Here is a 12,344-nt window from a genome sequence, read left to right as displayed (position 1 = left end):
TCCCCTGGAAGTGAGATGTGACCTTTGGGCTGACCAATGTTCCCCAGATCTGGAGAGCAGGATTCCAAGCCTATGTCACCTGATGTCAATTTTGTTTCTATGTTGGGGCGAAGATTCCATACCCTCCAACATTTATCCGATGAATATAGGGATGTCCTATTCCATAATTATAATAATTATAATAATTTTATTATTTATAAACCACCCATCTGACTGGGTTGCCCCAGCCATTCTGAGCGGCTTCCAACATATACAAAAGCATAATAAAACATTTAAAAACTTCCCTATACAGGGAAACTACCATCAGATGTCTACTAAAGGTTGTATCCTTTATCTCCTTGGTTCAAGGGGCACATAACTCCATACTCTCCAACATTTCTCTGATGAAAATAGGGAGGTCCAAAGGATGTATAAGTAATAATTGATAATGATGCTGTGTAAAGGTAAAGGTACCCCTGACCATTGGGTCCAGTCGTGACCAACTCTGGGGTTGCGGTGCTCATCTCGTTTTACTGGCCAAGGGAGCCGGCATACACCTTCCGGGTCATGTGGCCAGCATAACTAAGCTGCTTCTGGCGAACCAGAGCAGCGCACGGAAACACCGTTTACCTTCCCACTGGAGCGGTACCTATTTATCTACTTGCACTTTGACGTGCTTTTGAACTGCTAGGTTGGCAGGAGCAGGGACTGAGCAACGGGAGCTCACCCCGTCGCAGGGATTCAAACCGTCGACCTTCTGTCCGGCAAGTCCTAGGCTCTGTGGTTTAGCCCACAGTGCCACCCGCGTCCCTATGATGCTGTGTAACCCCCTCAAATGCCCCATTGGAATGACACCATGCCATGCCATAGTGGTGCACCAGAAATGATGGGGGAGGGGAAGATGGTACCCCACCTGGCGAGTGGCAGCTGCCATTGGGCTACTGCAATGCGCTCTATGTGAGGCTACCTTTGAAGGTGACCCGGAAACTACAACTAATCCAGAATGTGGCAGCTATACTGGTGAATGAAAACGGCTGCAGAGACCATATAACACCAGTCCTGAAAGACCTACACTGGCTTCCAGTACTGAGCACAATTCAAAGTGTTGGTGCTGACCTTTAAAGCCCTCAACGGCCTCAGCCCAGTATACCTGAAAGAGCATCTCCAACCCCATTGTTCTGCCCGGACATTGAGGTCCAGCTCCAAGGGCCCTCTGACGGTTCCCTCCCTGCAAGAAGTGAGGTGACAGGGAACCAGGCAGAGGACCTTCTCGGTAGTGGCACCCGCCCCGTGGAACGCCCTCCCATCAGATGTCAAGGAAATAAACAACTATCTGACTTTTAGAAGACATCTGAAGGCAGCCCAGTTTAGGGAAGTATTTCCCATGACAGTACTTCTGGGGAAACAGCACATCATGAGACTGAGAAACCTGGAGGCCCACTGGGCTGGTCATTGTTGCAGCTCCATTACCACTCATAGAAACAGAGCAATTAAATTTAAGGAAGGGTTTATCCTTTCTAGTAAACCCTGCTGCCCATGAATATCTCCTCCTGATTTGCCTTCCTTTCACCATCCCTTGCCCCTTTTCAGCCCAATTTCCAAAAGGTCGCCTTTGCCCCCTTCCCCAACTGCCCAAGTCTACTGTCACAAAATATGGCATTGGCAGTGGTGAGAAAAAAAATTCTATTTATGGTGTTCTCTTATTTTGGGGTGGGGGAAGCAATGGTCCTTCAGACAGTGCAGCTTGTATTGGCACAGGGTATTCCAATGAATTGCAAGAAGAGCTTCTCTCTTTGTATTTGGGTTGTGTTTTATTTCTTTTAAAACAAGATAATAGATACGTGTTATCACATAGCACCATGAGGAACACTCATCCCACCACAAAGCCCATCTGGAAGTGCTTTCTTTTGCCGGTAGTTCGAACTATCAAGCTGTCCCTTCTTATAGGACTGAAGACACAGAAGTGGCTCAGGTACACGAAGCATAATTTCACCCGTTTTGATTCCGAGATCAACTTTATTTGCACACATTCTTGCATCGATTTGTAGCCCCTTTATAATCCACAACCACTGAGCTATCTGGGATAGAGCGAAAGAGCCATCCCTGATGGGGGACAAGGTTTCAGTGTGCTGACTCAGCCCATTTGACACTTGCACGGCATGCGTTTCCCGTTACCTCAAGCCCAAAGTGCAGATTAGAAACGAGCGTCACAGTGAAATGAGTAAATCCCCACACAACATCATATCATCCCATGTACAAAATGAGCACAAAATTAAAGAATCAGCCGTACAAAAAAGCAACCTTCCACTGCTATTGCATTACAACATCAGATTGGCATTCAATATTTTTTTTGGGCTGGACTGTCTTCAGAGAGCACAGCTATCCAAGGACACTAACAAACACAATCAGGGAACAAAACGAACTTTTAAGAAGAGTTATTACAAATGGTTCAGGTCTGAGCAAGTGGAAACGAGGGAACTATCACTGATGATGTCACAGCTAAGAGACACTTGCAAGTATGGACATATTCCATATAGCAAACTCAACAGTGCTGGGTAGGTTAGCAAGTTCCCAACTACAAAATACAGCACATCAGTTTGTGCATTGATTAGGCTAAAAGCCAGAAAACCTCTGGAAACAACAAAGGAATTGTGGCTTCTACGCTCCATAATTTTCACTCTTCTAAAGGAAATTCAAAACAAGCAGGAGGTGGATTCACAGATGAAAACCTTCTAATGTACAGGAAAACATATTTCATTCTTCAGCCTGTCTTGTCAGAACCATCACTTTGCACCTTCCCAAAATTGTCTTCAATTTGTCTTTGTTTTTAATAGAGATTTGTTTCCAGTTCCTGAACAAATGAATCAATGAGCAAAGTCATTAGCAACGACGACGGCAATAGAAATGGAAGTGCAGTACTTCACAAGTTGATGCAGAGGCATAGTTTCCAACCCAAACACGTTGCTAATTTCCAGGTACCTGAAAAGGGAAGGAGAATAATATTACCTGCTGAACTTTAGGGCATGATGCGGTCGATGCTCAGCAGGTAAAGCTCTCTACCCATGGAAATGTTTGTTGGAAATGTAAGGAAAAGGAAGGCACCTTCTATCATATGTGGTGGAACTGCAAAGTGATAAAGGAATTCTGGGAAATGATACACAATGAATTTTAAAAATAAATAAAATAACTTTTGTAAAAAAAACACTAGAAGCCTTTTTGTTAGGAATTGTAGGTGCAGAGATACCAAAAGAACCGAAAAGACTGTTTATGTATGCTACAACAGCTGCAAGGATGCTTCTTGCCCAGGGTTGGAAAGACGACAAGATACCTACTAGGGAGGACTGGGAGATGAAACTATTGGACTATGCAGAGATGGCAAGATTAATCAGGAAAATCAGGAGGATCAGAACTGCAACAAGGAATGGGACAAAAATATATTGTCACCAAACTCTGAGTATAAATTGCACACTGTATTAATTGATATTGTTTTTAACATTAGTGACTATGTTATGATTTTAGCTTATGAATTTTATTGTTTAATGTTTTTATTTGTACATTGGGGTACTTTTATAGCTCTGTTTAGAGTACGTAAGGTTTTAATAATATAAATGTTTTAAGTCTTTTTTATCAATTCAGTATATTTTCTTCTGATTGTCAAATAATTCTGTGTACATTGCGGCAGCCTTTGGCTAGGTTCAATAAAACTGACTGAGACTGAGAACTGCAACAAGGAATGGGACAAAAATATATTGTATTTGAAAGACCATTGTAAACACTTGAATTCTTTGGCAGGCTTTGCATAACTCTTGCAATGATAGATTTTGGATACAGTGGATGAGTGTAAACTAGATGGACTTATAATATGCAGTTAAAACAAAAAAGTTATTTAAAGAACCGATGGAGGGGAGGAGGGAAGTCTTAAGATTCAGAAGAATCTTGTATAAACTTTATTATTTGTAATCATACTGCTTTTGTGAATGAATTTGTAAAAATCAAATAAAAATTATGTTTTTTTAAAAGCTCTCTACACATGGAATGGGGGCTGACAAAAAGGGCAAGTCATCAGTCAATGCTACATGGAACGGCAAGAATAATTCTATTTGTTTTGTCTTTTTAAAGCATCTTTATGGGACAAAGAAATTCTACTTACAATGATCTGCTGTCCACTGCTGAAGGGATTTCCAGGGGTCACAAAATCATATGGTGTGGGCTCCCGAAAAGCAGATTCGGCATCTAGAAGCACAGCTCCATTTGACATAGTGTTGTCAACAGGAAAACTAGGTATGCTGCAACAACAAAACAGAGTCCGGGATCAATGCAAAGGTTCTAATGTAATGCAGAGGATTAGCACAGAATTGCTTTGAAGTAAAGCTACTCTTTCCCCGTCTCCATCCAACCTTTTGCGTGGACAGGCGGAGTCCCCCAAAGCCTGGGCGCCCCCCCCCATGTGGAATAATGACTCAAGACAACGTGCTATGGGATTAAATTGGCCATAACTTTATTATATTTCAGATGTGGGCAGACCTTGGCTCAGGCATTGGGCGTTATCCCTCCCCAGTCCCCAGCCGGGGATCTGGGGAGCATCAGGGTTATCCAGTGTTTGTGTAGGGGATGGGCCGGCTCTGGAGAACATATGTTCAAGCAGAGATAGCCGCCATCACAGGGGAGAGCAATGACGACCTTTTGGCGTACGGTCAAAGCCTCCCTTCAGAAACCCCTTTAACGGGGAACCCTGGTATCACCGCTGCAAGGAGGAAGGGGGCGTGGGTCACCGCTGCACGCCCCTCCCATTCAGGAAGATAAAGGATTCCGCCCAAGGCCTGATACCGCCAAAGTTGTGACGTTTTGCTACGGGAAAGGCAAAACCTGCCAATGCAGGGGAATTCCTTTCCGGCCCTTCAACAGCGACCTTGACGTAGCAGCGCCTGTATACCTGCGGAGAAAAGGTTAAAATAAGACTTAACTGAGGGTGGGTAGGGTGGGAGAAGCTCTGGAGCCAACTGAGGATTCCCAGGTAAGATCCTCCCTCTATTGTGTAGGCAGGTAGTCCCTCCCCCACCTGGCCTGGTCTCCTTGGCAACACTTCCCCCAGGCGGGATTGGACAACTGACTGAGGTAGGCGGAGACCTCCAGGTATCCCACCGGGGGGGGGGGGAGGCAAAGCCAAGCCTATGCTGATGGAGACGCATCGGGTCCAGGGGCTGCGCGCGTCCATGCAAAGTGCGCCCCCCGATTAATGCGGGGAGCGGTCATTACTAGCGGCCAATTGTTATATCCCCCTTCTTTTTCGATGGGGTATACAGGGTAAGGTGATGATGGGTACAGGATCAGAGCTGTTGCATGAGAGCTGAAGCTCGTCTCCAAGCTTTGCAGAACAGCTGTCAGTGCTACTATATTGATGCTTCTCTGTTTCTCCTGCGCGATTGGCAAGAGATGGCAATATGGAGAGCGGCCATTTCAGTGGAGCCTGTAGCAAAACCAACAGCCACGATCAGCCATTGTTTCCTGGAGTAACAATATGCACAAAGCAAATGAGATCTTATGTGAGTCAGACTTGCTACTCATTTAGACTTAGTTGAAGGCCAGCACAGCTCCCATAAGAGTGTAGGCCATGGATATAGGAGTGGATATATATCAAAGTGGAAAATAATGTCTGGAAACAAACTCACATGCGTTTGGGTGGACCGTACAGAGGCCTTTGTTCGCTAATGCTTGTACATTTTCTCTTGAGCTGTGCTTGTGGATACTTGTTCATTTCACCTGTCAAGACATGGCACAATAGGTGGGAAATGATAAGCAGAACAATGATGCGAGCAATGAACTGCAGTACTTTTCACACAAAAACTTAGCAAACAAGGTTGGGTGAAGTCTTCCATCCTCTGTGTTAACAGCTCTTGTTTATTCACAGGCCAGGACAGAACTGAACTGAAGGGTTCAGCCAGCCTGCTTATATAGAGCTCCACTACAATGCAACAGTAACCACTTTCTGTAACTATCCAATCACTGAACGTCACTTTCAACCCCTTATTTGCATATGTGGACCTGAGTGAAAACTATCTACAGTATCCTCCTGCTGGCCCAGGGTGAGAACTTCAGTGCATAACACCCTGCCAAAGGAAGCAGCAAACCGCCCAACTTTTTGGGACATCTGTGCATGCTTTCTGCCACACCACACCCGGTCTGTGTACTCTTTTTGCACACACCCCGCCCAATTCGTGCCCTCTTTCTCCCACCAACCCTTTCCAATCTTTGCACCCCAGCTGCCCCCTCTTGCCGCAGCCTTCCCTTTACCGGTTCCTCCTCCTCCTCTGCTACTGCCACAGCTAGGCCTTGGCCTACTTGCCGCCTATTTTTGCGGCCTACTCGGCCTCGCCGCAGGCACCAGAAGTGGTACTCCTGCTTCCAGAAGTGTTCTCCTAGATGCGCTGCACCCGCTTCCGGGAATATGGCGGTGGTGGTTGGCCACAACGGCAGTGGAGCCTATGGCTGTCCCAGAGGAGGAAGAAGAGACGAGGGGGCAGTAGCGAGACATCACAGACTTCAAACAGAAGCTGCGGCAGCTTCTGCAAATCCATGATGTCCTGCTTAATTCGGGACAGTTGAGTTGTGTGAAGCAGACTTCAGTGTTGCAGGGACACCTGCTCAGCCACTGCTCAGATATAAGCATATTTTTGTACTGGCTTATCTCACTGAGCGTAAAGGGACGCGGGTGGTGCTGTGGGTTAAACCACAGAGCCTAGGACTTGCCGATGAGAAGGTTGGCGGTTCGAATCCCCGATACGGGGTGAGCTCCCATTGCTCGGTCCCTGCTCCTGCCAACCTAGCAGTTCGAAAGCACGTCAACGTGCAAGTAGATAAATAGGTCCTGCTCCGGCGAGAAGGTAAACAGTGTTTCCGTGCGCTGCTCTGGTTCGCCAGAAGTGGCTTAGTCATGCTGGCCACATGAGCTGGAAGCTGTACGCCGGCTCCCTCGGCCAATAAAGCGAGATGAGCGCCACAACCCCAGAGTCGGTCACGACTGGACCTAATGGTCAGGGGTCCCTTTACCTTTATCTCACTGACTACTATTGGCTCCAAAAGGCAGTGATTCTCCAAGTACAGTACACATTTTCCCTGGCAATTGCCGCCTGAGATCCTTAATGGAGATCCTTTCAATGGAGATGAAAGAGTCTGAATATTCTATATGCAAAGCATGTTCTGTACCACTAACTGCTATGTCTAACAGTAATAATATTCCAAATGATTACACAGCATCTGGAACCAAAATGAAACGAACCATCTGTTGGGGACTTGCACAATTGCTTTTCCTTTGGCGGTGTAAAATGCTCACAAAGCTGGGGGCATACAACAGGCTGTGTAATCTATAATGTGTTTTGATCACAGGCTTACCAAAATTTGGCAAGCACAATCTCGAAGCCTGCCAAACTCAAGCTAGCCTGTGACCTGAGATGTCCTTGATACTTTATATTTCTCCTTTTCACTGTCATTCTGGTGCAAGATGGGAGGAAACTAGTTCAAACATTAGGGGCTTTAAATTTAGCTCTTATTTTTTACAATTAAAAATGGGCTCATTCACTGAAGGGTTTCGTGAACAGCACAGCTCTGACTCCACTGGGAGTGGCAGAAATGCTGTTGGCAAACTTTGAAAGTCCCCTGCTCAGCATTGTTTGGCCTGGGAACCATATTCAGACAAACCATTCAGGCTGTAACAACCATAAATAATAGATGTTGTCACTATGAAAGCTTACTTTAGCCCAAAGGTCTGAAAAGCCAACTACAATTCAACATCAGATCACTCATTCGCCCAATATTCAATTACACAATTTTTATTTCTAAGAATGTATGATTCTTCCAGATGCCTCAGTAAACTCTAAGAATAAATGCTGGCCTGAATTGGTTCCTTGTCATCTGGAAGCAGTTAGGGGATTCCCTTGTAAACACAACACTCTCTCTATATATAAAGCAAAGTCAGCAACAGTAGAATGACTTACTCTTAAGGAGGCGTAGAAATGGCTTCAGAAACTTCACTGCATATCCAAGTTCAGCCTTGTGAATTCGTCCAAGTTGCACCACGTGATGTTCCAGGGGCAGGCTTGCTAGTTCTTCAATTTCCACGTCGTCATATTCATCTCCTAATGAAAGCACAAAGAGTGCGTAGCCCAGGCACTTGGCTCTCAGAGCTGCATCCCTCAGCACTTCCTTGTCCCATCGACTTGTTTCTCCAACAGAAACAACAAAGATAGCCTTGTATTTTCTCTGGTTGGGTGCTTCAGAAAAGATGTTGCTAACGGTCCACTGTATGGCATGGCCGAGAGCAGCCACTCCATTTAGCTGCTGGATAGACTCCTGGATGTGTCTCTTCATTCGTAGTTTACTGCCGTAAGTCAAAAAGTCAAACTCGATCTCTACTGGGCTCCTCCGGGTGCGGGGCCTGAATTCTAGAGGAGCATGGCTCAGTACAGCCACCCTGTCCCCTGTCAAAGAGGTCTCTGGTTCAGCAGAGATGTCAAAGCTGTCGAGCGCTGCGCTTAGAAAATCTTTCAGTTTCTGAAATTCCACCGGGCTTATTTTCCTTGAATTTTCCAAAATGAAAGCGGCGTCCACATAGCCCCGAGCACGGGGGGTTTCAGCGCGGAAGCAAGAGCTATCTGGTTTGCATTTGTCTGGAAATGGAAACACAGTCGTTTTAATAATACAATATGTGCGGGGAGAAGAGAAACTGTGGATGGAAGTCTGGTTTGCATGCTGTTTTCATGTGCTCTCACCATAGCAAAGTACACACGACTGAAGTCTTTGTAAGGCCAGAGTATAATCTCTCCCAGGTTGAATAACTTGAAACAGTCTTGTGTCACCTAGCTGAAAGAATATAAGATTTAAATAGATGTATAACTTATCAGGCAGATGGTGAGAGTTGTGATCCTGTCCACATCAGTCCCCCTTTGTCGCCCATGCTTCCCAGAAAGCTCCCAGGAGGATGAAACTGTCCGTTTACATTTCTTAGTGCAGAAAGTATTGATCTGATGTGTAGAGATCTTTCCTATTCTAATTAATTCAAGAGGGTTCTGGAAGCTTCTCTGCGTGAAAGAAACAAGCAGAAGGTCATGATATGTGGGTTAGCCCTTCTGGGAAGCTGAGAACAGCTGGCTTAAACTGGTTCTCTTATCTCTTCTGTCAAGGTCATGCTGACTATAATATTAAGGCCAGAAGGAGCCTGGGTTTCAATTTCTCTTTCTTTCTCTCTTCCTTCTGGTGTGGTGTTCTGTACATAGTATGTTTAGTGTTAAGTTTTAGCCTTATTATAAATTATTATAAGTCTGAAGGCAGCCCTGTTTAGGGAAGCTTTTAATGTTTGATGTATTACGGTATTTTAATATTTTGTTGGAAGCCGCCCAGAGTGGCTGGGGAAGTCCAGCCAGATGGGTGGGGTATAAATTATTATTATTATTATTATTATTATTATTATTATTATTATTATATTATATTATATTATATTATATTATATTATATTATATTATTATTATTAACTTAAGTGTACTGCAACTGGTTTTCTTATGGACAGTGCCAATAATGGATTTGTGACCATTTGCCTTCAGTAGCAGTAAAGCTCTACTGGATGAAATACAATTGCCTCTGGTCTATTTTGGGGGAATCCTGCAACGTGTTTTAAGTTTTTACCCTGCTAACTATACACTGGAATCTACTCTGGATCGATATTGAGTAGAATTCAATGACAGTATCGTCATGATAATATCCTCTCATGGGCTTATTGGATGGTACAGGTAGCTGAGAAATGTGCCGGTGCAGCCCTTTTAAACCCCAGCATCCTCCCAAGAAATTCCACAGAGATTTTCTCGCACCAGTAAAAGAGCGAGAAAACAAACGGACGCTTGTATGGAGGTGCCAGGTGGGGAGTTTTACAAAAATAAAGGGCGACTTTCAGCGCAGCACTCATTGCAACGGTCCAACTTGTAAAACTTCCTGGATGTTTAAAAGGTTCAATGAGCAGTGAAGCCCTTGAGGCAGTTCTGAATGATTCTGGAAACCAGAAGCATTTTTACTGGGCATTGTAGGAAGTGACATAAATAGAAAGGAATGTAAATTTTTTTTAATGCAACAACAGCAGCAAGAACATTATTGGCACAAAAACGGAAGCAAGAAGAATTACCGACGAAAGAAGAATGGAGGATGAAATTAATGGACTACGCAGAACTAGATAAACTAACAGGAAGGATTCGTAATCAGCGGGACCAGAAATTCACGGAAGACTGGAGTAAATTTACAGATTATATGAAAAGTATTTGTGATGATCAGGCTACGTTTGTAGGTTTGCAAGAAGTTTTGTGAGGGGAATTATTGGAACTATTGCAAAAATGGACTAAGGGGAGGATGGTTAGTTAAGATAATTAAAGGCAATATGAACTTAAGAAATGCATAAAAAGCGGTTAAAACGGTGGATCATCAGAGGCGCTGATGGAAGTCCAAAAAAAATATTGTATAAGTGGTGAAGTTTTGTGGTATGTTTTGTAATTAAATGTTAAAACTAATAATATATATATATATATATATATATATATATATATATATATGAGACAGTTCCGAACGCAAGGAAGAAAGAGGCAATAGTTTCTTACCGCAAAAGCACGATGGATGCTAGGGATAGTTTTAAAAGCAATGACCGCTGGGTGGATGTCAAAGGCGCTGAACTCCAGGACTGCGGTGCTGAGAGAATCTCCATTGTCAGATGGGCCGTTGCTGAAGAAGACAGCAACTTTTCTCATGTTAGCACCTGGGAGAGTTCTCTTGAAAACATTCCTGGCCACGAACCTCATGGATGTGCCAGTGTCCCGTCTGTTGGTTGACCTCTGGTAAGAAAGCTTAGCTATCTCCTCCAGCAAACGTTGCTTATTGTGGAAGTCTGAGAAGCGGATTAGATAGTGAGTTTCGGAGTTGTAGCACACAACGGCGACTCTGGCTCCCACTGGGCAGTTGCTTTCCCTTATTTGGGTATTGTTCACAACTGCTATGACCATCTCTCTCATCTGCTCAAATATCTGGGGTGTAGTGTCTTGAGATGCATCCAAGGCAAATACTAAGTCTGTCGGATATACCGGGCACTCCAATGTTCCTAGAATGCAAAATAAGGTACTGAGTAGCTTGTTAAAAAAGCAAACAACATAGGCATTTTGGCTGAACGATGCCCTAAATGTTTGCATTGACGTAGGGCACCATCCAATCAAATATCAATACTTTTGAGAGACGCCATTTGTTTTAATGAGAGAGATATAAGCAAGTGTTTGGCTGTTCTATTAAAATCATTAGGGATTAAAATGGGCTTAATTCAGACTGGATCACACACTACGTACGTTTCCAAGCACAATTAAAAGTGTTGGTGCTGACCTTTAAAGCTCTAAACAGGAGCGTCTCCACCCCCATCATTCAGCCTCGGAGGTTCAGCTCTGGCGGTTCCCTTACTGCGAGAAATGAGGTTACAGGGAACCAGGCAGAGGGCCTTCTCGGTGGTGGCACCTGCCCTGTGGAACGCCCTCCCATCAGATGTCATAAGCAACTATCTGACTTTTAGAAGACATCTGAAGCCAGCCTTGTTTAGGGACCTTTTTAGTATTTGATGTTTTATTGTGTTGTTAATATTCTGTCGGGAGCCGCCCAGAGTGGCTGGGGAAACCCAGCCAGATGGGCAGGGTATAAATAATAAATTATTATTATTTGTTATTATTACTACCTAGAAATGATAACAGGTGAATTGTGCCACTGCAAATACTGCCATGTGGAGCAATGCTTAAAAAGTACTGGTTTGGAAGTGGAGCAGCAGCAGCAACAACAACAACTGGTGCAATACTCACCCCTCCAACAAGCTAAACAGAAAGGGGAAAGAAAAATATATGGTTCCAAATTAGATTCCCTTGAAAACTTTAAAAGGGAGAAAAGCACAGTTATTAATGGCACATTTTCCCTAAACTGCCTCCATCAGGAGGGCTATGCATTTGGATAATAAGGTTAATTTAAATAATAAAATAAATTAATCCCTAATTTTCAACAATAGGTAAAGATTGCAGAATAGAAATATACAGGATAAATTATAATCCAAAACAACAAATAGATCCAATTATTAAATTAATGTGCATTTGCTTTTATGTGATGATCAGAGTCCGCCCCCTGCCAACTTTCAAACATCAAATTGTGTCCCATGCAAAGATTCCATGGTATAAAAAGGGGGTCTTTGGCAGGCAGAGTCGCAAATTTACACTACAAAACTGTTTATTGGGGCTGGGAATTGATTTACATACTATGCAGTTTTATGTAGTGCCAAAGGCCCAAGAGAATCTCCCAGGAGCCCACCTTCCCAG

The 12,344-nt window shown here is 44.0% G+C and overlaps 1 protein-coding gene across 1 annotated transcript in view; it reads right to left on the bottom strand.

Annotated features, from left to right (window-relative positions):
* Positions 1–1,764: 1,764 nt before the first annotated feature.
* The window catches only part of LOC114607442 (collagen alpha-6(VI) chain-like), a 71,383-nt gene continuing 60,803 nt past the window's right edge, over positions 1,765–12,344 (bottom strand). Inside the window, exons 32-37 of the mRNA XM_077916351.1 lie at positions 10,611–11,104; positions 8,745–8,835; positions 7,971–8,642; positions 5,649–5,739; positions 4,130–4,265; positions 1,765–2,958 (exon numbers count right to left, since the gene is read on the bottom strand). Of these exons, the coding sequence (XP_077772477.1) occupies positions 2,944–2,958; positions 4,130–4,265; positions 5,649–5,739; positions 7,971–8,642; positions 8,745–8,835; positions 10,611–11,104 (1,499 nt within the window). The 3' untranslated portion in view covers positions 1,765–2,943. The remainder of the gene's footprint in view (positions 2,959–4,129; positions 4,266–5,648; positions 5,740–7,970; positions 8,643–8,744; positions 8,836–10,610; positions 11,105–12,344) is intronic.

Source organism: Podarcis muralis, chromosome 12 (assembly GCF_964188315.1).
Source record: "Podarcis muralis chromosome 12, rPodMur119.hap1.1, whole genome shotgun sequence".
Taxonomy (NCBI): Eukaryota; Metazoa; Chordata; class Lepidosauria; order Squamata; family Lacertidae; genus Podarcis; species Podarcis muralis.
This window is presented reverse-complemented; position numbering and strand designations above follow the sequence as displayed.